Genomic DNA, 27,866 nt, shown 5'->3' on the forward strand with positions numbered 1-27,866 from the left:
CCCATATACTTAATGAAATATAATTCAAGCACGTTCCAAAATAAATTATAAGAAATGTAAGTAACAGACTAAGTCAACACACATTCAATATTCCGAGACGAATCGGGAAGGTCGTCAAATTCAGTTATTTTTGGAAACTATTGATGTATAATGAATGATGTCACCTATCGTGGGATTCTATGGGGTTGTACAAACAGAATGAATGTCCAGAACACACAATTTGTCAATCGCCCAAAAAGGGCTCGCGTCGATTGGTCAAGAAAATGTTAACAAAATACGATAAAATAGATTTACGCGTATAAGCTTAAAAGTTTAGATCAGTCGACTTCGTGGGTGTTTGAAGATGAGCCGAATCCTATAGTAGTTGCTCGCGCACGAAACACTTCAAAGCAAATGGTATGTTTGCCTATTGTTATGGAAAAACTGGACATGTCACGACCATACCACCATTATAGCGCACAAGAGTAAATTCTGAGTGGTATGCAACTATTTGATTGTCAATTGTCTTTAAAAAATCAAAAAAACCAATCGTCGAAGACAGATCTTCACCATGGCAATGCTGGATCTCACACAACGACTGAAACAACTGCATTTTTGAGCACTCAAAACATCGAATTGATGAGTCATCCTCTTTTTACTCATGATTTGATACCGAATGACTCCTTTTTATTTCCGTTCGTAAAAAATAAGCTAAGAGATCAAAGTTTATCGACACCTGAAGAGGCATTTGATGCGTTCAGAAAACATGTTTTGGAGATACCTCAGTCAGAGTGGCAAAAAAGCTTCGAAAATTGGTTCAAACACATGCAAAAATGTATAGTTCTTAAAGCTGAATATTTTAAAAAGGAATAAAGCGATTTTCGACCATTAAAATTTGTTTTTGTTCGCAAATCCCGAAATATAAAAGGCTACCTACGCGGTCTTCTTGAATCACCTATTAAAGACTAACTTATTTCACTTTAATAGCACTTTTAAAGAACTGATTACAGCACTGCTAAATATACATACATACGTATATGCTTCACATACTTACATGTATATATATGTATATCTCAAATTTGTTTGCTTGTGAAATTTGACGCGGCTGGATCAGTTTGCGCAACCGCTGCTTCGTTACTTCTGTTGCAGTCTTAGCGCCAGCTGACGCTGTCACCACAATCCATCACTTGCACTGCGGGCGAATACACAATCCGCTTTTCGCCTCATAATCCGGCAGCCTTCCAGTGAATAGACCCACGCATAATTCCTTCTTTCCTCTCTCGCTTCCTTGAGCATTCTCAATGTTTGTATGTGTATGCAGGGAGCCTTTGTTACACTCGTTTGCGAAAGCTGCACTTGTGTGCACTTCGTCCAAGCCAGCATGGTTGTGTTAGGTTATGTGCGGTATTACATTCAGTCTTTCATTACTGAAAATTGACGCCATTTTCACTTTGCCTTTTAACGTTGTCGCTTTGCTGAATCTGGTTTCTTGTTTCCCTCTATTTTGGTGTTGAAAAACTTTGTCTCATTATTTCATAGCAGCTTGTGGTTGAATCATTTGCTTGTAATCGTCTTTTTCCCTCTTCCATCCGCCGGCTGAGGTAAAGTGACACACTCGCTGCGCCTTTCCTGTTTTTTAGTTGCTTCCTTATAGCATTTCCTGTGTCCTTCATTCTTATCAGCTAGAAACATGCAAAATGCACACAAAACCATTTGTCGCTCAATGGTTAAACCACCGCAAATTTTGTCGCCCATGGAGCACTCTCCATCCCACGGTTACTTTCTTCTAGCACTTGATGAATTTTAATAACCGTCATTGGATTAGTGGACTAAGCCTCATAATTTTTGCAATTCGCACTAATTTTAGGGTATAAGTAAAGAGTAACTCAGTTATATTACTTCTGTAAAGACCTGGAAACCTGATAACAGACACCAAGAGTACATTCGAAATTGAGAGGAAAAAACATTTCTAAATGGCGAAGGCAGTGCTGCGACGAACGAGATCAGGCGAAAACAGTTCTAAAGTGGCTTAAGAACAACAAATCGCCAAGGACCGACGAATAAGCGGGTGAGCTGTTTAAAACCGGCAATCCGGAGCTGGTCAGATACATGTTCCAGCTGCTAAGAGCTGTCTATTCGACGCCATGTTTGAATTTGGTATCCCCACGAAACTCATACGGCAACATCAGCTCTATCAAAGTGAGGAAAAACCTCTCCGATCTGATCGATATGTGAGGCTAATCTCAAGCGAAAGAAAATCTAACAAAATCAAAAATACAATGCTACTGGGGTTTGCAAATAATATTGACATTATAGGCCTCAACAACGGGGTTGTCAGCGCGGTATTTTCCAGCATGCAAAAAGAAGCGAAAGATGTTGGTCTAGTAGTGAACGTGGGCAAGACAAAGTACCTGGAAATCACACACAAAGATTGCTCGCATCTGGGAAATTGCTTCTCTGTAGACTGCTATAAACTTAAAAAAGTTAATAACTTTGCATAACTCGGAACTGGTATAAATTTCATGAATAATCGAAGCCAGGAGATCAAGTGTAGAATAATTATTGCCAAAAGATACCACTTTCTGATTGATAGGCAATTGAGAAACAGATCCCTCTCTCGATGAACAAAAATTACGCTCTATTACTCTATCATTATTCCCGTCCTATTATGTAGTTAGTTAGTCCATGCTGTCCGCATGGAAGATGATACCCCAACAAGAGCAAAGGTGCCAAGAGAAATAATAGAGGCAACTGGCGATTTGTGATCTCGCACAGTTATACTGCTAAAGAAGAAGTAGAAGAATAATTGAATAGTAATCAGCACCGATTCATATTTCAACCGCATATTTGTCAAAAACCCTCATAGTTATATTTTCAAAGGTCTATTAAGCGATTATGATATATGATTTATACTCAGAGTGCTTCTTTAACATTTGGAAGGCATTATAGAATAAAGATCGTTCCAAAATAATTAGGTGTCATTTAAAATCTCTTTTATTGTAGTCCTCTCAAAATTTCCTATCCAAAGTAGTTGGAGATTATTTCGTTAAAATGCTCTAGTTTTATGTCAAATCAATGTTCCTATTGGGCATTCTTCAATGGGCATTCGTTCTTTCTCCTCCGTTATCCAGACAGACTGAGGTTGAAGCATCTCGGCAGTCTTGCACTCGGCGTACCATGAGCCATAATCAAAACTAAATTTAGCCGTTTCAACAAATTTGTGATAGGTTTAAGGCGCTTTGTCGATTTGAAAGGATCGTATGATGAATTATATAGGAGTTCCCTCTTAGGATCGACATCTTAACATAACCTAATATTACTTAACGTGACTTAGTGCCTCCATAAAATGTATTATAGCTCAGCTTCATATGTTCAAGAGCCCGGACGTCGGTCTGCTTGAAATATATGACATGATATAATAGTAAAAGACATACATATATAGTATGTAGTATGTATATCAGCTCTAACAAAGCACAGCTTTTTGTGCCAATAAAAAAATAGCTGTATTTTGCTTAAAAAAAAATCAAGAAATTCAATACTTAAATATATACTCGATAAATCCCAATGTATGTAAAGACTAACTGTACTTATATGTTGTTTACTGCCGGTTTTTAAACAAACTTGACGCAGAGGAAAATCAAGTTCTCTTCCGGTAAGCGGATGACAGCTGAATGGAGAACATAAGCTACCCAGCTCATTGGTTTGAGTTTTTGATTTTTAAATTTTTTTGTGTTCCAAATGTAGTTACCACACATTCTTATGTGTGGTATATCTGCTATAGCATTTACTTCCGCCCTCATGGATGTCACATAACGGCATGACAGCCTTTTCAGTTAGCTGTTTATTCTTCTCTAACGAAAAGCTGAAACATATCCGCGCATATATAGTATGTACATACATACGTACAACATGATAACAGATTGTCTGAATAAAAACTGTAGAGGCTTTCACTTACTGCGGTAGCACAAAAATCCCATCTTTCAATTCATTTTGGCCAATACATACTAACATATGTACATACGTATGGGGTATTCTCGTGATATGCCCAGAGGAATTGTCAGTTACTAATTTTCAAACGCTACATGTCTCTTTGTATCTGTATTGATGTAAATGCAGTGAGACCAAAGAGGTGAAAGTCAAACATTCCGAATTTGATGCTCCAATGTTTTTATGGAGATGATATGTATAATACTTTGTCTTAATTCTTAGTATTTGTTAACTAAGACTATAAAAATTATATATTTAGACCAAATATTATCTTCCAAAATCTATTATCGTGAGCAAGCGACTTGACATAACCCTACCAAAAATAGTCCAGTGGTGTTATATCGCGCGATCTTGGAGACCACACCACCGGCCCACGGGTTTCCGTCAATAAATAGATTGCTTCGTTGCTGTATAGCTTGTAGCACCATCTTGTTAGAACCAAAGCTCATCCACATCAACATCCTCTAATTCAGATACGAAAAAGGCATTAACCATGGCTTTATAGCATTCCCTTCCTTTGAAGAGATATGGGCTAACGTTTCCATCTCCGTAGATTACATTTTGAAGATATAAAGGCGTCGCAAAAGTAGCATATGGATAATCACCCCTCCAAATGCCACAATTTTGTTTACTAGCAGAGCAAAAATGAACTTCCTCGCTGAACCAAATCTCATCTGGGCCCATTCATCGAAATTGGAACGAGCTTGCTGTCAGTTCGGCATCAATGCTTTCACAAGTTGGTAAACTCACGAGTTTTGTAAACCCGAAAACCACGATCCTACGTCAAAATCTTCTATAAAGTAGATGGAGATAGCTCAAATTTCGGCGCATGATGTCTTCGACACTCTGCTTCACAGCAACAACAGCTTTTTTGGTGCGCTTTGTTATTCGAGATAGTAGATTATTTTCTCTTCTTTAGTAAAAACAGTTATTCTATGAAATCTCGAAAATGACAAAGGATTTTTCGTACTCAGCGACCTACCGAGTATGGATGCTGAAAGGTTATCCAGCTCTACACTAGTCTAATTAGTTCCTACTTTTGTTTAGCATTTCTCACCTCACAAACTCATGCAAAGGGCATATCCCCTTACCCTTATTTTGCATAATTGTAAGCGCATGTCTGTCCATGTATGTATTTATTTATATCAACATACAGTTTAGAAGGGGAGAATAAAATCGCGACAAGCGCTTTTCAAATGCAGGCAAAATTTGCGACAATTTTCATTTAAATGTCTGTCTAGACACTCAACGAGCGCGTCAACGTTGTCGTAATGATGATGACTTTTTAATAACACGAGCAATGTGTGATGGGCCCAAAATAAGCAAGCAAACAACGCGCCCAAAACCTATGGCAAATGGAACATCGTCTGCGTTCAGACGAGGATGGTTTTGTCGCCCCATAACAAGTAAATTTTCTCTTTGTGTCGCTCGTTGCGTTAACACGACTGTAACATATTGATTATCTTATTCTTTTTTGGAGTAGACACCGCTTACGCGGTTATAGCCGAGTCAACAACAACGAGCCAGTTATTCTTCCTGTTCGCTGTTTGGTGCCAATTGGAGTTTCCAAGTGTAGCCGGGTTGTTCTTATTTTCCAACGAAGTAAAGGTCTTCGTCTTCTTCTGTTTCCCTAGACAGATACTGCGTCGAATACTTTCAGAGTTTTCGTCCATTCGGACGTCATGACTTAGCCAGCATAGCTGCTGTCTCTTGATTCGCTAAACTATGTCAGTGGCGCATCCTTTACAGCCGCAGAATCTTTCTCTCAAAAACTTGTAACGCCGACTCATCAGATGTTGTCATCGTCCATGCCTTAGCACCATATAGCAAGACGGGGATGATAAGTGACTTGTAGAATTTGGTCTTTGTTCGTCTAGAGAGGACTCTACTTATCAATTGCATACTCCATTCGATGTAGCACCTGTTGGCAAGAGGATTCAAAGGCCAATAACAGCATTACTGCTGGTTCCAAGAAATTCATTCAAGTTAGTAAAGTTCTCTGAGCGTCACTTGGGAGTGGCCAGAAATGATTATTGTACGCATTACGGATAACGATTTTAGCGCATGCACCTGGAATGTCCGGTTCCTTAATTGGGAAGGTGCCGCTGCCCAGCAGGTTGATGTTCCCCTTAGAGTAAAGGCTGACATCACGGTCGTCCAAGAAATGCGATGGACGGGATAAAGACTGAGACGAGTAGATCCTTGTGGCATTTACTACAGTGGCCATATAAAGGACCGAAAATTCGGTGTAGGATTCGTGATGAGAGAGATACTCCGTCGCCGATCCTGGCATTCACCCCGTTGGATGAACGTCTAGCCACAATCCGCATCAAAGCCAAGTTCTTCAACGCAGGATTGCGCCCACGTCCCGACGGAAGAGAAATACGATCTGATCAAAGATACCTTCTATGAGCGCTTGGAAATACCCATAAGCGCTGCTCCCGCCACGATGTCAAAATCGTGCTTGGTGACTTTAACGCCAGGGTGGGTAAAGAAGTTATCTTTGACACAACAGTCAAACCGGTTTGAGCGACAAACAGAGTCCTCGTGTGAACACAGTCAAACCCAACGCAGAGCGAAACCGTACACCGGATCACATAGAATGGGAAGCAAACAAAACATAAGCAAAGGAAAAAGTTTGAAATCAAATGAAATGTAAAATTTATGAATTTTAATTGCACACGCCCAGCCACGAGTGCGGCATTCAGATAATTTTCACACATACACTCACACATGCATCCGCATATAAGTATGTATAAGTATGTAAATGCGAGGCTTGAAATTAGAATGGAAATGCTACACTTAAAACGATGAAGCAATAAGCACAAAAACACAACAACAACTCAATTCAACAAAAGCTATAAAAGCAGAAATAATTTAACACATTTTGAACTTGTTTGGATTTCGCGAACGCCGTGTTGTGCACAGACATACCCGTACAAGCGCATTCATGCAAGAGCATGCTTCTCACATGTATGGTAGCAGGTTTGCGTGTGTGTGTGGGTGTGTTGTTTTTAAATTGATTTAATTGTTGCTGCATTTCGCGTTGCATTATTCTTTATTCATTCATTTATTTGTATTTATTGTTGGTATTGTTGTACACTTTCTGTTGCTCTCGTTCGACTGCGCGCTGCGCTCGTTGTCGTGTCAGCCGGTCGCAATAAATCATCGCCAATGCGCTGCCATTGCGGTTGTTTGCGTTCGGTCAGTTTGTCTGTCGTTTTTCCGATTGTGCACAACACCCACACAATGGCTGTTGTTGTTGCGTTTTCGCCTTATTGTTGTTATCATTGCCGTCAATAGCGCTGACAACAGCGACGACATGTTTGCTGCAGTGCGTAGTTTTTGCTGCTTTTATGAGAGTGTGTGTATGTGTGTGTGTGGTTGTTGTTTCTGTTGTCTACTACTTTTCATAGTTTTTGCGCGAAGTGGGATTTATGAGAAAAAAACGAACGCTTTATCACATTGACACCACATCGACTGTGGCAGTGGCAGCCACGGAACGGGGCGCTGGCGGAGATCTGTGTCGGCGAATGCGGTCGATGTCGGGCAACCGCCAATTCAAACGGTTGCTGCTGCCGTTACTGTTGAAATTCTCTGTTATTTTGATTTCATCACTTCTTATTTTTGCTTCTGTAGCAGCATTGTTGCTCTTCCGCTATGACACCGCCCAGCCCTTCCATTGTACTCGTGTTCAAAATACACTTTAATCAATTTTCAACATTCATTCATTTTCGCACATTGCACCCCGGAGACCAAAGCGTGGCAGTGGCAATAAAAAAAAACTGTAAAGAAAGATCGAATGTTGTTCCGTTTTTAATGTTTTTAAGGCGTGTACAAAATGTGAAAAACGGTCCAAATAACGATAAAAAGCGTAAAGCCCGCGGAGAAACAGTGTTTTATTTCTTTATATGAAAGGGAGGATAATTTTAGAAATTCTTCCTCCAAACTTTCAAGCCGTATGTTGATTTTCCTTGGAGTTTTCTACGTAGGAAACTGTTTTTCAAAACCCCATCTTAAGCGATATACATGTGAACTCACCTGCATGTGACGAAGTGACATTCACACCATAATAATGTGGTTCACTACCGGATTTTCGGGTCTCAAACAAGCCGTCATTGGCCAACTACAAGTAGTTGTGCATTCGCAAGATCATTCTGGCCTAGAGTAAATCATAAGAAGTCTGAGGGACTGTTCGCTCTCACAAGGCCTCAATGATTGTAGGAGTTCTAATTGGATACAGTCCGACCGGGATTCTTGCACTAAGATTGAATATCTTGCCGAATGCCAGTTGCATCAACTGTTTACAAAATATAATCATCTCAACACTTCCACATTGAACGTTCCGCAGTTGCCTCATCAAAGCAAAAAACCCCTTGGATCTCATAATTTAATACATTCTCGTGAACAGAGAAAAATATAAATAAAAGACCTAAGCAGATTTGTGATAGGTTGAGGGCGCTTTGCCGATAATTGATACCCAACTAAAGGGGTTTTTCGCCTGTGCTATACATAGCAGTCTAAGTATAATTTCTCCGCCATGTTGAAAGATCGGCCATCTAACCTAACCTATTACTCCTTCTCTTGAACTGAATAGTCTCCTTGGTAAATGCTTCTCTCTATAATCGTACATGACCGTGATTAGACCAATTTGTTTGAACGTCTTTAAAAGCACAACAGGTGTCTTTGATTCGAAAAGCGTTAGAAAGAAGAGAGGCGAATCGAACACACTATATCAATTCTTCAAACAGACCGACCGCACTTGGAAAGACAAGCTGTCGTTATCTGTCATAAGATGTAGTTGTAAACTTATAAGAAAGCAAGAAAATAATACCGAGTTATCTTTTTGGAAACCGAATGTCAGTCATCGATTCCCCCAAATATCAGATATCATACAGAGACCACTACGATACTTTTAGGAAGCAAACATATGACATACTTACATATGTGTGTTAGACGATATCTAATAAACTATGGTATACATTATGGTGACACTCCATTTTCGCTATACCATTTTTATACTCTCGCAACAATGTTGCTAAGGAGAGTATTATAGTTTTGTTCACATAACGGTTGTTTGTAAGTCCTAAAACTAAAAGAGTCAGATATAGGGTTATATATACCAAAGTGATCAGGGTGATGAGTAGAGTCGAAATCCGGATGTCTGTCTGTCCGTCCGCCCGTCCGTGCAAACTGTAACTTGAGTAAAAATTGAGATATCATGATGAAACTTGGTACAAGTATTCCTTGGCTCCATAAGAAGGTTAAGTTCGAAGATGGGCAAAATCGGCTCACTGCCACGCCCACAAAATGGCGGAAACCGAAAACCTATAAAATGTCATAACTAAGCCATAAATAAAGATATTAAAGTGAAATTTGGCACAAAGGATCGCAATAGGGAGGGGCATATTTGGTCGCAATTTTTTTTGGAAAAGTGGGCGTGGCCCCGCCCCTACTAAGTTTTTTGTACATATCTCGAAAACTACTATAGCTATGTCAACCAAACTCTATAGAGTCGTTTTCTTCAGGCATTTCCATATACAGTTCAAAAATCGGATAATAACCACGCCCACCTCCCATACAAAGGTTATGTTAAAAATCACTAAAAGTGCGTTAACCGACTAATAAAAAACGTCAGAAACACTAAATTTTACGGAAGAAATGGCAGAAGGAAGCTGCACCCAGGCTTTTTTTTTAAATTGAAAATGGGCGTGGCGTCGCCCACTTATGGACCAAAAACCATATCTCGGGAACTACTCGATCGATTTCAATGAAATTCGGTATGTAATATTTTCTTAACACCCTGAAGACATGTACAAAATATGGGTGAAATCGGTTCACAACTACGGCTTCTTCCAATATAACGCTATTTTGAATTCCATCTGAAGCCTTCTCTGTATAATATATACATTAGGAACCAATGATGATAGCGGAATAAAACTTAACAAAAATACGGTATTTGAAAAATATGTAAATGACGTATAATGAAATCTCGATTATCACTTTATCATGCGAGAGTATAAAATGTTCGGTGACACCCGAACTTAGCCCTTCCTTACTTGTTGTAGTACGATTTGTCTTTTGTTGCAAAATTTTGCTTGGGCGTTCACCTCTACATCCAAAGAATATTCCTTCCCAGCGAATACTATTTTCAGATCTGAGAGCAGGAAATGGTCACTAGGAGCCAGATCTGTAGAATACTGAGGCAATTCGGAGCCGAATTCATAGATATTTTCCATCGTTTGGTTGTGATACGGTGCATTGTCTTGATGAAACAACACTTTCGTTTTCTTTAAATATGTCAGCTTTTCGGCGGTTTCGTTCTTCAGACGGTCCAATAACGCTATGTAATAGTCGCTGTTGATGGTCCTTCCATTTTCAAGGTAGTCCATAAAAAGTATTCCATGCGCATTTCAAAATACAGACGCTGGCAAGGTCAGCCAGCCGACTGTTGAGTTTTTCCACGCGTTGGAGCGTGTTCATCGTATGCAGTCCTCTCGGATGGCTGTTGATTGAACTTTGGAATAAAATGATGATAAATGATTTCATCCACTTTCACATATCGACGCAAAACCTCGGGTTCATTACGCTTGAACATATCAAAACACTGCTTTCAATCTTCAACTCGTCGTTGTTTTTGGTCAAAATTGAGCTCACACGGCAACCACTTTGCACAGAGCTTTCTCTTACCCAAATATTCGTGAATGATTTGATGTACACGTTCAGTTGATATCTTTAGAGTGCTTGCTATCTGGAAGAACTTCACTTCACGTCATCCAAAATTATTTTGTAAACTTGTTTAATGTTTTGGTCGGTAACAACTTCTTTTGGACATCCACTGCGTTCAGCGGCTTCGGTGCTCATTTCACCATGTCTTAACTTAACATACCAATCTTTGATAGTTACTTTTTCTGGACAGTGTCCGGAAACTCGTCATCAATCCAAACCTTGACTTCAGCTGTATTTTTCGCATCAACAAGCAATATTTCTTTTCTCGAGTGGAATGAAGAAAGTTGAGAGCTCAAAATTTTCAAATCCAATTTGTATGATATATCACCCTTTATCTGAATTCGCCGGCCGCCACTAGCAACGCCAACTTAAATTAGATGCTTGTAACAAGAGCTACAACAACTAGTGCCACATACCACCTCGTCGTTGCCAAGCAGCAGAGTCAATCAATCTGTCAAACGACAAGCCTGCAATGAAGCGCACGGGGCGCCGCTCGCTCAAAAAGTTTTGCAGTATTTTCCGCGTGTTAGGCAACGTCAGTGCACTTCGGTCCAGATGCTTGGAAATATAACAAATTGCAAAAGAATAGTTGCGTAGAGAAGTCAACTTCAAGCCGTCACACACATACACGCGTCTTCCAGATGTGAGGCGAATTTCGCAAAAAGTGCTCGAGTTGAAAGAAAATCTCATTTTTATTATTTCGTGACGAGATAAATCAAAATTGTTGTTGAAAAAATAAAGTCTTTATGCGATTCTTCGCACATTGCTAAAGTTTGTATTCGAAAACTTCTGACGTAAATCTGAGGTGTACGTACACACAAACACACAGAAGCGCAAGAGCAGAAGTGAAAAACATGAAATGGCACTAACACAGTGACAAAAGACTTGAGATGTAAAACGGCGCTGACTGTTTAAATATTTTTTTTTTTTTTTCTTCTTTTACTTAACCGGTACTTAACCCGGTTTAATGACTTTCTCCATGGAATGCACATTTTTTCTTGATCGCCTACAAAACTACTTTTTTTAATGGTGTTGGTAATTGAAATGCGTAAAATAATGGTGAACAGCTTTAAAAAAAAGCCAATCGAAAGCGCTTGACTTTAGAGGTCGTTTTAAAAGCCAAGCAGTTGTGTTGAATTCAGTTATGATATTAATTTTTCAACGTTATTTGTAGTAATCCTGGATTCACATTTTTCTACCGAAGCTATATTCGATTTTATTGGTTTTGGAAATTCATATGGAAAGCTTTTTGTACGCAAGAACTGTGAATTTAATATAATATTAATTTTTGATTGGACAAAACACACAAAGCTACGATGAAGAGTCATCAAAATTTTCCTTCAATAAGTTCATTGATAAATTCATCATTAAAAAGTCATTACTCATGACCCTTTAGCGTTCTTCATTGGCGGTAAAAATAGGGCAAACACTAATTTTAGAATAAGTATGAACCGATGATTACCTCTGACATCAGCACATCCCGAAAAGTGACTTGTTTAGAATGTAATGACGTTGCAACAATGGCTTGTGGATTATCATCACTACAAATGCGACAATTTTGTTTATTAACATATCCATTCGACCAGGAGTGAGCTTCGTTATTGACCGAAAATTTTTTGTGAAAATCGAGATCTGTGGCCATCTTACTTTGGGCCCATTCACCGAATGTGCAACGCCCTTGTTAGTCAGTTGGCTTCAATTCTGGCATGAGTTGGATTTTGTATGCTCGCAAACCAAGTTCCTTCTTCAAAATCTTCATAAAGTCAATATACACAGCCAGATGGACTCATTGGGTTCTTCTTCGAAACGCTAGTCCTCAGCAGCAAAAATGTCTTCGATGCGCACTCTCGGGCATCATCGAGGATGTGCATTATCCACTAGTCTTCCTCTTCTTCTTTATTGGCGTAGACACTGCTTACGCGATTATAGCCGAGTTAACAACGGCGCGCCAGTCGTTTCTTCTTTTCGCTACGTGGCGGCAATTGGATATTCCAAGCGAAGCTAGGTCCTTCCGTCACTTGCTCTTTAAAACGGAGTGGATGTCTTGCTCTTCTTCTGCTTCCCCTGGCGTGTGCTGCGTTGAATACTTTCAGAGCTGGAGTGTTAGTCGCTGTCTTTTAATTCGCTGAACTATGTCAATGTCGTCATATATCTAATACAGCTCATGGTTCCATCGAATGCGGTATTCGCCGTGGCCAACGCGCAAAGGACCATAAATCTTTCGCAGAACTTTTCTCTCGAAACGACTCATCAGTTGTTGCCATCGTCCAAGCCTCTGCACCATATAGCAGGACGGAAGTTATAGAGTTTGGTTTTTGTTCGTTGAGAGAGGACTTTATTTCTCAATTGGCTACTTAGTCCGAAGTAGCACCTGTTGGCAAGAGTTATCCTGCGTTGGATTTGATTATCCACTAGTATGATGTGCGAAACCGATCCATGCTTGCTCGAATTACCGCCGCTTTCGAGCGTTTATCTCGACAAATATTGGACGCAGAATGCCTACAGAGGACGCAAACATTATTCTGGAGTAAGTCTGCTCAATATTTCAAAGTATTGCCTCATTGAAAACCACATGACTAAAAATGTTCTTTAATAAGAGGCGTTTAAATAGTAAAGACATTTATAAAAGGCAGAAAGATCATCGATAAAATATCTTTTAAAGTATTACTTTTTACCAACTGAATTTTGGATAACAGTTAAACCACGCTCTTCACAGTTTTTCGTCAAATAACTCAGGGACTGAGATGTAAAAACGATAAGATAATCACATTGTTCTTTAGCTGCACTGCTGTCTGCTACTGAAACCTCCTCGCAGTGAAATAGCTAATGGAACTTTAATAACATCAAAGAATTGAGAATTTGATTAGTCGGCTTTTGCTCTCTCATTGATTTCTCTATTCAGCAAGTTGATGGACATTCTCAAGGCAAGTATAATCTGAATGAAATAAACAAAAGACATGAAATAACCGGTTTTTTATAGAGATCCAGAGACCTAGGTATTATCTTGAGATCTTTCCATTTTCGCTACCGTAGGGGTATTAACAATTCATTCTAATTTAAATTTATACGAGACATCCACTTATCATGAAAAACGATCCATGTACACAAATATTGCTCACAATTTTTTTTAAATGTCCAATTTTAAACCACAAAAATACCTTTATGTTTTTGCTCGTCATATTCAGCTTATTTTTATATTTGCAGCAAGTATGAGAAATATTATGCCGTCCACTCGCCACTTTTTCCTTCGTTTTATATGATTACATTCTTGATGATATAATTGGAAGTCATTGTTGACCATAATTAACCAGCGCTGTCAGTTGAAAAGGTTTTTGTCAAAATGGCGTTGCACTTTAGTCGTTGTACTCCTGACTTTTCTCTTTATATCTCTACTCACGTCCTCATCTAACAGTTTTGGTCAGATAATTAGACCACAACTATATTTTAATTAAACAATTTTCCTGCCGAATTGTGTAATCCATATCAAAGTTCTGTAGAATAATTAGCTAAATTTCAAAGAAACTTCAGCATTTCAACTTAATTTTCAAACTTATAAATGCCTACATATGTAAGTATATACTGAGATTTTACAGGATCAGGAATGCCTTTAAACATTTTTTATCTAAGAGAACACTTTTTATTACATACATTCCGTCAAAAAAGTCAAGCATATTCGTGGTACATGTGATAACGGACATTTTTTCGACCTATGGTTTTCAATAAGACAACTTTTTTTTTGAAGCCAAATTTTTGAAAGTTGTTACATGATTTATACTCTGATTTGGGTATACTACGGAACAACCTTACCAAAATAATGGACACTAGCTACGTCGAATAATCGGTAAATGGGTCCACAGCCACATTTGGTTGAATGGCAACCTTAATGAACAAAATTGTCCCATTTAGAGTGATGATAATCTATAAACCATTGTTTAGACGCCGGTACATGCTCAAAAAGTAACTATCTGGTATGCTCTATGGACAAAGGGAATCATTGGTCAATGCATCTTCAAAAATTAATTGACGAAGAATTGTCATAACATTGTCAATAAATTACAAAAAGTTATGAATCTAGCAGGGATGATGTTTTGGGAACATTTGAATTTTTTTGCGCCTTTTTCGAAACCTTCCAATGGTAAATTGGTAAAGTGGGTTTCTATTTAATTCTAAGGGTATAAGGGAACATAAAATGCAAAAACAAAAAATTTCAAAAAAGATTACCCTACTGACACCTTAAGATTATTTATGTTGGAGAGGTCAAACCACCACCATTTACTAAGTAAAATGACAAAAAATTTAAAAACTTTTAATTCAAATTCGTAATCAGGACACCTCAGGCCATAAAGACTTTCTTCTTTCTTTCGCAGTTTTTATACTCTCGCAACAATGTTGCTAACGAGAGTATTATAGTTTTGTTCACATAACGGTTGTTTGTAAGTCCTAAAACTAAAAGAGTCAGATATAGGGTTATATATACCAAAGTGATCAGGGCGACGAGTAGAGTCGAAATCCGGATGTCTGTCTGTCCGTCCGTCCGTCTGTGCAAGCTGTAACTTGAGTAAAAATTGAGATATCATGATGAAACACACGTATTCGTTGGCTCCATAAGAAGGTTAAGTTCGAAGATGGGCAAAATCGGCCCACTGCCACGCCCACAAAATGGCGGAAACCGAAAACCTATAAAGTGTCATAACTAAGCCATAAATAAAGATATTAAAGTGAAATTTGGCACAAAGGATCGCATTAGGAAGGAGCATATTTGGACGCAATTTTTTTGGAAAAGTGGGCGTGGCCCCGCCCCCTACTAAGTTTTTTGTACATATCTCGGAAGCTACTATAGCTATGTCAACCAAACTCTACAGAGTCGTTTTCTTCAGGTATTTCCATATACAGTTCAAAAATGGAAGAAATCGGATAATAACCACGCCCATCTCCCATACAAAGGTTATGTTGAAAATCACTAAAACTGCGTTAACCGACTAACAAAAAACGTCAGGAACACTAAATTTTACGGAAGAAATGGCAGAAGGAAGCTGCACCCAGGTTTTTTCTAAAAATTGAAAATGGGCGTGGCCTCGCCCACTTATGGACAAAAAACCATATCTCAGGAACTACTAGACCGATTTAAATGAAATTCGGTATATAATATTTTCTTAACACCCTGATGACATGTACGAAATATGGGTGAAATCGGTTCACAACCACGCCTTCTTCCAATATAAAGCTATTTTGAATTCCATCTGATGCCTTCTTTGTATAATACGAGTATAAACATTAGGAACCAATGATGATAGCGGAATAAAACTTTACAAAAATACGGTATTTGAAAAATATGTAAATGACGTATTATGAAATCTCGATTATCACTTTACCATGCGAGAGTTTAAAATGTTCGGTGACACCCGAACTTAGCCCTTCCTTACTTGTTTCCTTCAGATTTGTTCAGCGTTGTTATTAGAGATTATGTTGAATTATGTGTTGTTCAATATACATACAAGTCACGGACCGAGTTAAGGGGTTACATGGGTTTACGGGTTCCAAAAAATCGAATTTTTGTATTGTTTTGTTACATTTTACAGCATCTCTAGAATATTATCCTAAATTTGCAAACTGATCCGAGTAATAGTTTCGGAGCTAAAACCTTCAGAACTTGTGCGCTCTAGGCTGGCTAGGCTAAGTGAGCTGTCTTGAAACGCGTTTTTCTCGAAACTGTGTTTTTGAAATCGGTTGGCAAGATTTCACGAGAACTACTCAACCGATCTTCAGGAAATTTTACACAGATTCGAATAAGTTTGACCTCATGACATTCAATATTACTTATTCCATATTTGTATTTCAACACAAACACAACGTACAAAATATTAACAATAAATAGCTTAAATTAATTTTGACTGCATAATTTTCATAAATTTTGAAAGTGTGTCCATTTATATGGAGGAGACTGTAATAGTGTATGTTGTGAATACATGATATATGATATTAATATATGATGGTGAAATGCCTCACGTCCAAACGCTCATATAGAACACGCGCACACATCCTAACAAACACACACACACATATGAACATAAGCAGCAACATGAAGAGCATTGTTTTAATTTTTACTCTCTTTTTGCACTTGCAGATGCAATAATGTCGGTAAAATGGCGGCAGAGATTCAAAAGCAAAAAGCGCTTAAAATCCCCGAAACAACAACAAACGGAAATGTACAACAAAAACACCAAAACAAGCACTCAAGCACTCAGCGAGATGCTGAACATTGCCGGAAATCACAGACACTGCCCCTTGGTCAGCAGTGATAGCAACCAAAACAACAAAAGCAATAACAAAGAAAACTCGCCGCCTTCGAAGAGCTGCCACAGCACGCACGTGCAACAGCGAGACTGCAATCAGCGCACATGTGAGCAACAACATGCACTGCCACCAGAGCAGCAATGTAAATTGGATGCTTTCAAGGATTCCACATACGCTCCGTGGCCCCGCGCTGGCCACGCTGCCCACGCTGACAGTGCGCGCAAGAACGCCGCTGCCACTATAAAACGTGCAACTGCCACAAAGCAAAGCAACCGGACGCGCGCACACACAACAGTGTCAATTCAACCAAAGGCAACAACAATACCAACAACAAAAACAACTAAGAGCGCAATTCCGAAAACAAAAGCGGCGGCGCTGATGACGACGGTGATGCGGGTGCTGAAGCTGGCGGTGCACACAGGCGCCGCGACTCAAGTTGCAACAAAAGCAGCCACAACCGATGGCAGTCAGTTGAAAAGGCTGCAGTCCAGCTGCTTGCCGACTTTGTACAACAGTCTGTTCGCTGGTTTTCGCTTACCAGCAATAACAACAACAGCACCAAAAACAGCAACAAAACAGCAAAAGCAACAACACCAATAATGAAAGCGAGTAGCGCTCAGCCCATTAGCGGCGGCGCAACAACTACAAGAGCAATCCTTAATATTAACACTAACCACCCCACCACTGCCCGAGCCTTTGTGCCACTACTGGCGTTGTGCTTCCTCTGCATTGTCTCGGCAGCGACCACAACAGCGGCGACAGCCACGTCTTCCACCTTCAACACAACCACTGCCAGGACAGATGCAACATCGCCGCCCTTGGCGCCCGTCGTGGCAGCAGTGATGGCCACCGCCACCGCCAAGCCGGGGGCCAGTGGCGCGCAGCAGCAATGCACACTGTCCGAGTTCACCTGCGCGAACATGCGCTGTGTGCCGCTCAGCAAGTACTGCAACAACATTAACGACTGCGGCGACGGCAGCGACGAGCCACGCTTCTGCACACGTGAGTACCTCCGAGCAATTTTACCGCATGTCAGCAGATAATTGTCAGACTTGCAAACACACCATATGTAAATGTAGGTGCATTTGATTGTGTTTAATGTGGGTAGCCCCCGAATTCGGGCTAAACGACGGTCATTTGGTGGATCGAAGAGCGAAAAGCGCGCTCTACCGCTGATTGGGCGGAATTGATGACGCTCGTTAGCGGCGGTAGACTTGACGAAAAAGTAGCTAGCAATTAAAAATAAAGTGGATTAAATTAATGTCGTTAGCACGCGTCGCGCATAAAGGTCGACTTGTGGATGCCACACTATAAAAGAGTGAAAGGGTGGAATGAAAACGTGATAGCGATGTGTGGGTTAAGCCGTTGGCTTGTTAGCGGGCTTATTTCGTAATTTCAATATATGTATGTATGTATGTGCATATAACGGTATTTACATATGCAGTCAAATGGCTCTGTGCAAATCTTTTTCACTGCATAAAATTCTTTTAAATCTGGCAGATATGCGTTAAAATAATTATTTAATGAACTTCGGTGCAGTTGAGAAAGATACCGATTTTCATGCTTCTCTCATTCTCTTCTATCCTTGTCATAGTCTTGGTCACTATGGAGCTCGTAGTGCTCGACTTAAACTCAAAAACAAGAAAAAACTAACTTCGGGTGGTCTTTTTAGCAGCTGTTCTTTGTTTTAAGTACACTCAGATTTGATTTATTGTAATGAATGGCCTTATAGACTTACCGGAATAACGTTTGCAAATCGAGCAGATTTATTATCAAAATAAAGGTTCGGTACGCGTCCCATATTCAGTCAATATATCTATGTAAATCTAATCGGCCAGCAGAGTCGGTAGTTCAAGCAATCATCAATCGGATTTCGTACGACCATCAAGCGGAAACGAGATGGCCACCGATCCCGATTTTCACAAGAAAATTTTGTTCAACGATGAAGCTAATTTTTTTTTTTTTGAGTGGGTCCCCTAATAAACAGTATTGTCGAATTTGCTTTGTTGATAATCCACAAGTCATTGTTGAGTTGCCGTTACATCCACAAAAAGTCACTATTTCTTTTTCCTAAGGGTCCACATTTCTTCAAAAATGAAGCCGGCCAATGGGAAACGCTACGGAGCCATGATTAATTACTTCTTCGTTTCTGAATTTAAGGATGTTGAGGTGGGCGAGCTCTGGTTTCCACATGACGACACTGCATGACATACAACTAACAAATCAATTCATCGAAGGAAACTTTTGGTGAACGCGTCGATTTACCATCGGGGAGAATTTTTATGAAAATATGTGAAAGAGAAAGCCGCGACGTAAGTGGCATCAAACTCGTTGTTCAGCTGATAAATATACATATTTTAAATAAAGTCTCTAAAGATCTTAATCGGAAAATTAAGAGGTTCAAAAATGAAAGTTTCGCAAAAATATCTACGGTCCCTAACCAATGGAAGAATTTCTGACTACTCTCTTTGGAGGAGCTGTAACAGATTACAAACACCATAAACTCAATTATATCGTATTGAAATAAGCGCTGATAGTTGGGCCAGAGCTAACTCAAAAAAAAGCGGAAGTATTTGCGAATTATTTAGCCAAAATATTCTCCCCATATGAAACTCACGTAGATAATCTCACTGTTTCCAGCTAAGAAAGCGGCAAAATCTCAAGTTGCACAAACTGTGTGCTATGTGAGAAAATCAAATATCTGAAAAACAAAAAATCGTCCGGTTACGACCTGATTACTGTAGTATTATAGTAAAAATTACCAACATTATTAACGCGGTTGTTCATCTTAAATACGTGCCAACTTATTGGAAAATTGCTGAAGTTATCAAAAGCCAAGAAAACCAGGATGTGATGTATCTTCTTACAGGTCCATAATAATATCGAAGTGTTTTGAGAAAATTCTCATAAAACATCTAAATAAAATCATAGAACGAAAAACAAGAATTCCAGCGCATCAGTTTGGGTTTCGAGCTAACCATTCTTTCATTCAGAATTATTAGATTATTGAAAAAGCCTCTGAGGAAAAAAAATCGGTTCTACCGTTTTTTTGGATATTACAAAAACGTTCGATAAAGTTTCTCACAAAGGAATGCTATCGAAATTGAAACTGATTTTACCGAAACATCATTATGATATCATAAAGTCATATATAGTATAACAGGTGGCTAATTACGCGTTAAACATGGAGACTGGTAAAAGAGAGTGTCTAACCTCGCTATCAATAGCATTGAGTGTCTTTGTGATCAGACTGGTATGGGTGCTAGGCCACAACGGAATCGTAGGAAATTGTTAAGCTGACGAGCTAGCAATGAAAGGCACCCTGGAAACGCTATCTTTAGAATGGTAGCGGATCGATACTCCCGTATTGTCTTGTGTTCTACTACTGAATAGCTGGGCCTCGCGGAAGCTTGGTCAGTGCTGGGCCACTATTGGTATATGCGCTGTCGCAAAAGCCTTTTAGCCCAAGATCGATCGCAAGATATCTAGTGATCTCTTTGGCTTCGGTAAGGCTAGCATCTCCTTAGTTTTGGGGCTTTTAACGGACCATTACGCTATTGGCATCCAAGCAGTAAGGCTAGGTATCCTACCAGATGTCATCTGCTGAAGCTGTATGAAATAAGATGAGGCGGAAGCAACTCAACACAAGAAGGGTGTGTGTGGATGTGACTTGACGCGTTTGGGAGGTCAAGATTTAAGCACTTGGGAGCGCATATCTTCAGACATCCCATCGAGCTGGCGGAATGGAAATTAAACGCCAATGTAAATCTCTATTGGCTACTAAGCGTTTTGCTAATATATACTTCGAACGCAGGAATTCTTCTTTTCTATGGCCTCACAAAGGACTATATACATATGTATGGTATAGTGGTTCACGTGTGATCTTTGATCAGCCATTTAAAAAAAAAAATCTGTTATTATTACATGAGTGATGATTTTCTATTTTGTTTAACGAAATCAAGCACTTGATGATACGATTTTTGGAATCGCAGAAGCCTAAAATGACACATACAAATGCATGTATGTGAGGTCAGATCTAGTTAGAAAAGGTTTTTTACCGAAAGAAGGAATATTGTTAAGTTTAGCAGAAATTAATTGACAAATGGCTGCTAACCAGACATTGAGCAAATGGTTTAAGATTTGGCATTTTACTGAAAATTATAATTACAGTTGAACTTTCCTAACTCGAATCACCATGATCCAAAAAAACTTCGAGATATGGCAGGAAATTTGTTTGTAATTTGACTTCTATTGCTAATTCAAGAGTTCAAGTTATGGAGAACTTCGAGTTATAGAAGTTTGAGTTATAGAAGTTCAACTGTATTAAATTTTTTTGTGGGACTGTGAATACATGCGTTTGTTTAGAAATATATATACAGTAAAATCTTCCATAAACAGACACTGACGAATCAGCCTTTTTGTCCAGTTATTAGAATTGTTCGCTTAATAGATTGTACTTAACAAATATCAAGAAATTGTGTGACCTGTCAATATGTTAAGGGATATGTCACCTTAATAGAGCGTCCATTTAATACAGCTTTCACTGTATTTCTTATTTATGAATTGCTTTGACTATCCTATCTTCTAAGTTGCTTCAAACTGGACACAGTGTGCTAAATTTTGCCAAAATCGGTTCAGTAGTCGCGGACAAACAACGTAACATGTAATTTTTATATATGTGACCTGGTCTACGAAAAGGAAGCTAACGTGCGAAAACTAGTTTTCTGGGAAAAGTTGTTAAAAAGCTGCCAATAAATCGTCAGTGTCTCGTTTATCTCATTAATTGTTCTCCAAATTTTTTTGACACCTAAGCTCCCCTTTCCGTTAGACCAGGTCACATATAAAGATATTTCAGCAATTGATGGGTATGGTTCGATATCGATAATTTTTAGAGTGCATTATTGTATTCCGATAATGTCATTGATAAAAAATAGTTTACTATACATTCTGTAAAGTGATAGAAGTATATAACATTAAAAGTTCTGATGTATTTAAGAAGCAGGCGTAGTTTTATTCCATTGTCGCCTATTTTCAAAATGTAAAAAAAGTATTAGGATATTCTTATGTACCAAATTTGGTAGAAACTGGGGGATTAGTTCCTTAGATATGGGACTTCACTTAAGTGTCGGCGCTGCCAAGTACTTTGTCAACTTCGATACTGACTCATATGAAGCACTTAAGAACGATCTTAGCTGTGAAATTTTCTTGTAATTATTGAGTTTTCGCACTGTAAGTTATATGGGGAGTGGACGCAGTTATGGGATTTTGTAGGCGTGGCAATGGTCCCTTCCGCCGATATGCAAGTTATCGATTGCATGGACAGAAGTTACTCAAAACTCAGCTTATCTCGTCATTCTGATCATTTATAACTGTATATAATACATACATATGTACTCTACATTTATTTCGATTAATATTAGGAATTACAAAGAATCGTTAGCTGAAAAAACCCTATTATATTACTGTGAGAAAAAATAGTAAGTCTTTTTAATTTAAATTTCACGCAAAAACCCATTCAGAAAAATATATTTGACATCTGTGCTCACTATCGCATTAAAATAATCATTAGTGTTTAGTATACGCTTGTCTTTCTAAAGTACATAAAGTGCATTCGGCGAGTTTTGCGATGACTAAAATTATTCAACATTGAAGTTTTATTAATTTGTGTGTGCGGAATCCAATTTCTGGTGAGAAAATGTTCTGAATGTTAGAAAAGGCCTTGGGTGATAATTTACTTTTAAATATTTTTGATTGCTACAAATTATTCAAAAGATGATCGAGAATGCGTTAACGACGAACCACGTCCAAGACGGAAATCAATATCAACTGATGATCAACACGTCAATAAAATGAAGGAATTGGTGCTGTAGAATCGACGACTAACAGTAAGAGATCTTATTGGTGTCGTTGGAATATCGAAAGGATAAACGAAAACCAGTGTTAAAGATCATTTGAGCTAAAGAAAAGAGAGAGCACGATTAGTTTGAAAATCACTAAATTTTTCGAAAAACAGGATCCCGTTAACGTTTCTGAAACAATGCTTTCCGACCAACAGGATGTCATTAAACGTATTATTAGTGGTGATGAGTCTTGGATCCTGGCAGAAATGAGTCGAGGCCAAAAAAAACCACGTCAAAAAAGTTCTACACAGATTTTGTAGAAATTTTAAAATTATGAAAAACCCTTTCTATTTTTTTGCTCACACTAGTATTCTCAACAGCTCATTGCGAGAGTATACATACTGAATATAAAATTACTTTTCAGATAAACTAAAACTGAAATCAGATGAAAACAAGAAAAAACGTTAACTTCGGTTTACACCGAGGCTAAATACCCTTCACAGGTGCATTTCTGTTAGTAACTATGTGTTCAGTTTGGATGAAAGCTATATGCTATAGTGATCCGTCCCGAACAATTTTCTTGGAGATTATATTATTACCTTAAACAGTGATCCATGCCAAATTTCGTGAAGATACCACGTCAAATGCGAAAGCTTTCCATACAAGCCCTTGATTCCGATCGTTCGGTTTGTATGGCAGCTATGTGCTACAGTTAACCGATCTGAACAATTTCTTCGGAGATTACATTGTTGCTTTAAAACATAATATATACCAAAGTTTGTTAATATATCTTGTCAAATGTGAAAGTTTTCCATACAAGAACTTGATTCCGATCGTTCGGTTTGTATGGCAGCTATATGCTATAGTTAACCGATCTGAACAATTTCTTCAGAGATTACATTGCTGCTTTTGAAAATAATATATACCAAAGTTTGTTAATATATCTTGTCAAATGCGAAAGTTTTCCATACAAGCCCTTGATTCCAATCGCTCGGTTTTAAATAAATCAACAACACTGATGAAATAATTATAGTTAACCGATCTGAACAATTTCTTCGGAGCAATTACATTGTTGCTTTAGAAAATAATAGTCCAAATTTCGTTAATATATCTTGTCGTACCGATCCATGTGAAAACTGCCCATACAAGAACTTGATTCCGATCGTTCTGCAAAATCTATATGCCGAATAGTTAACCGATCTGAACAATTTCTTCGGATTTTTTACATTTTTTGCCTTGGAAAATAATCTATACCAAATTTCGTAAATATATCTTGTCAAATGTGAAAGTTTTCCATACAAGAACTTGATTCCGATCGTTGAGTTTGTCAGGGTAAAGAAAGAAATACATACATATGTACATACTTATGTATAAAGATACTTCTGAGACCGTGATGCGGTATAGAGGCAGTTTGAACGCTTCGCCCATTATCCTCGCCTGTTATAAAATGGCGGTATGTTAAACAATATGTTCCCTTATGTTGAATTTGCGAAGTTACGGCGAAGTTGCGGTTACCAATACACCAACTTAACAACGCAACTGATAGTTTTTAAATAAATCAACAACACTGATGAAATAATTAATATGCTTATTAAATTTTGTCATTACATGCTTTCAACAACAGCGCTTCCCACACTGAATTCCGTCTTTGTTATTTACACGCAATTATTTTCCGTTCGCCTAACGGACGCTTTAACAGACACGCACACGTTGTGCAAGCCATTGATCGAAGTGTAATTAAAATTCTCATAATAATAAATAAATTAAACACATGACTTTCATGTGAGAGCACACAACGACCGTTCTTTGTTTATTGTTGTCGCATTACAAAGTTGTGTTGCCGGCGCGCGTTGTCACATTAAGGAAGTCACCAGCCAGCCGGCTCAATGGCTACGAAACAGGGAAGCATTATCCCGTTAAATTAATGCTGTAAAAGACTAAAGAGAACACGGCAGCGTTGATGAAGCCCATCATCCTGCCTGATGGATCCTTTAAACCCATGTAGCCTACCCATTCACAGGAAGTGGAGAACTTTAAGCCGTCAGAGTAAATAAATAGTATGTTGTAGCAACTGGCAACTTTTCGATTCACATGCACAGTCGCGCATTCATACATACATACATACATATGCGTATAATATATGCCAATATACATAAGTATGTATAATAATGTACATATGTATGTACTATACATTACAAAAGGATCGAACAGCTCGCAACTTGAGGATGTAATTGACTTTTGTTGTGGATACTTGTGTGCTGTCAATTAAATTGGTTATTTACAAGCTCAACATTTACCAACAAATAATTAATGCCGTAAGTAACGGCGCGTAGTTGTGTAAATATTGTGAGATAATTACATTTATACATTTCGTCGCCTTTTTTGACTTTAAAGCGATTAAGACTTCATACATACCATACTTGTCGATTGGAGAGAATACATTTCCAATTGGTATAAATATCGAGATATTGAAAATTGCTCAGAAAAGTTAATGTAAGATAAATTAATTTATTTGATTCGAGTGCAACAGACTGAACAGACTGCTGAATTGCTAACGAGTTTAGGTTAGATTTTATGGCTGTTCCAGAGATCGCGCTTGGACCACTATATCTTTTTGTCCAAACAGCTTATGTAGCTGGAGTCCGGTAAGGTTCTCGACTTTAAACATCGATACTGATAATGCAATGGCCTATAAGAGCGCCCACAAAAAGCGAAAGGCTAGTCATACTAAGGGCACAAAGAGAGAGACCCTGGTGGCACCAGTCTTATCACAAATTGACTCGGTGCCATTGATATCGAGGCTTTGCATTCCCCATTCAAGGCAGTGACTTATCTGAACGAGGCTGCGCTCCAAAGCAGTAAATTTACAGCTTCCTTACTGATAGCAACCGCAGTTTGAAAATGTTGATAGAGAGTTCCCCTGCACAAATCGTCCAAGTTTTGATCCATCAGTAAAACAGCTCACTTTCCTTCTTCTCCAATTACTTTTACCCACCCACAACTCCCTTGAAGATACAGGGTTTGTCTGGAAAGTAATAGGACTGATTTTCTTCCGCCGCGATTGTACTTCGGAGCGTGCGCGCACTGACTGGATTCGGTAGAAGGTGTTCCTAGCTAACGAACAAGCGGCTGGTCAGTTATCTCCTGTGAGTGAGTGAGTGTTCGTTAGAGCAGAGGTACGCGATTAAATTCAGTGTGAAACTCGGTAAATCTGCGACAGAGACGTTTGATATGATCAAGCAGACTTACCCAGACGTTACTTTAACAAAAAGTGATGTGTTTCGGTGGCACCAGTCCTTTTTGGATGACCGGGAAAAGGTCGCTGATGAAGACCGTGCTGGGAGACCTGCGACTTCGATAAACACCAACAATGTGACACGTGTGCGCAAAGGTTTGTAGTCAGACCGTCGACTAAGAATTCGTTTAATTGCCCAGATATTAAATTTATCAAAATCTGTGGTTCAGTATATTGTGACAGAGCACTTGAACATGCGCAAAGTGTGCGCGAAGATGGTCCTAAAAGTGCTCACTGACGACCAGAAATTGCGGCGAGTGGAAGTGTGCCAAGAAAATTGGAACATGTGTGGAAGTGACGGCACCCCAACGTTTCCCCTGCCGCCCTGAATGTCCAGTCCAGCCCAGATGTAGCTACCTGGACTTTTTTTTTGTCCTTGTCTGAAAAGACCGATGAAAGGCAAGCATTTTGAGACGACAGAGAGGATCCAAGCAGCATGCACCGCGGCTCTCAAGGCTATTCCGAATATTTTGAAAGTTTTTAAAGAATTGTATCGATTGGTTCAATAATTTTTTTTTTTAAATCACTCAGTACTATTACTTTCCGGACAAACCCTGTATGTGAGCAGTGAAAACCCCGTCAGAGTTTGGTTTGGCGACTCCGTGATCCAAAAGGTCCGGTATAAAATCAAAGCGTGCGGGGAATTCCGAATGTTCAAGCATACGTTCATTTAGAAACCCTGATTATCTGAGTCTGTTAGCAATTTTTAACGCCATACACTTTCTAACGACAGCTATGGGCACTACATGTAAAATGACATTAAGCGCAATGATTGGAGTGGTTTTTAGTGTACCAACATGCTGATGAATGCTGCTCGTTAAGTGTGCTCGAGCTTCCTTCTTTTATCTTTTCTGAGACCACACAAAGTCCTCATAAAGTATAATGGTAGCCATTCAAAATGTTGCTATATTGGTACCATGGATACAATACAGTACCACACCATATTGCAATCGATTGTATAGTTTGTACACACAGTCTGTGAGGTTCTTATAGTTCGTCAACAGACTGCATCTTGTCAAGATATCTTCACGAAATTTGACATGACTTATTATGCAAAGTAATGGCACATTCAGAATATGGTCGGAGCATGCCACACGATTGCAATTTAAGTGTGCTCTGCCCAATCCACAAAAGGTGAGACCGCATAATCTGTCTATGTCTTATTAACACCGCATATAAGGTTCTATCGTAGGTATTGTGTGAACTATCAGTGAGACTTCAGACCTGGAAAAACGCCAAACTTTGGAAAAGACCCTTGAAAAGAAGATCGACAAACACCGCCTCTTCGTCAATTTTAAAGCCTCTTTTGACAGCACGAAAAGCAACTGCCTTTATTTCCGGTATGTCTAAAGGTCCGTCAGGATCGGGAAGGACCTCTCCGAGCCGATCGATACCAAAGTAGATTTCAAATAAAACAATCCTCTACAAGAGTGTACAACTTCTGGCGTACGCCGATGACATCGTTAGTTAGTTAGTAGGTTAAGCAAAGAAGCGAAACAAATAGGTCTGGTAGTAAACGAGAGTAAAACGAAATATCTCCAGTCATCAAAAAAACAATCAGCATTAACAAAAACAACAAGCTAGCTTCGAAATCCAGCACAGAATACCTCTTGCCAGCAGGTGCTACCGCGGACTGAGTATGCAATTGAGAAGTAAAGTCCTCTCGCGAAGAATAAAGACAAAAATATACAAGTCACTTATCATTCCCATCCTACTATATGATGCAGAGGCATGGACGATGA

The 27,866-nt window shown here is 39.0% G+C and overlaps 2 protein-coding genes across 5 annotated transcripts in view; one reads left to right on the forward strand and one right to left on the reverse strand.

Moving 5' to 3' along the window:
- The window catches only part of LOC126763732 (uncharacterized), a 179,476-nt gene that overhangs the window by 134,341 nt on the left and 17,269 nt on the right, over positions 1-27,866 (reverse strand). The window lies entirely within an intron of this gene.
- Positions 17,483-27,866, forward strand: part of LOC126763727 (uncharacterized) — a 68,662-nt gene continuing 58,278 nt past the window's right edge. For all 4 annotated transcript variants that reach the window (XM_050481471.1, XM_050481472.1, XM_050481473.1 and 1 more), the window contains exon 1: positions 17,483-17,991. In XM_050481471.1, coding sequence (XP_050337428.1) covers positions 17,589-17,991 — 403 coding nt within the window. In that variant the 5' untranslated portion in view covers positions 17,483-17,588. The remainder of the gene's footprint in view (positions 17,992-27,866) is intronic.

Source organism: Bactrocera neohumeralis, chromosome 6 (assembly GCF_024586455.1).
Source record: "Bactrocera neohumeralis isolate Rockhampton chromosome 6, APGP_CSIRO_Bneo_wtdbg2-racon-allhic-juicebox.fasta_v2, whole genome shotgun sequence".
Classification (NCBI taxonomy): domain Eukaryota; kingdom Metazoa; phylum Arthropoda; class Insecta; order Diptera; family Tephritidae; genus Bactrocera; species Bactrocera neohumeralis.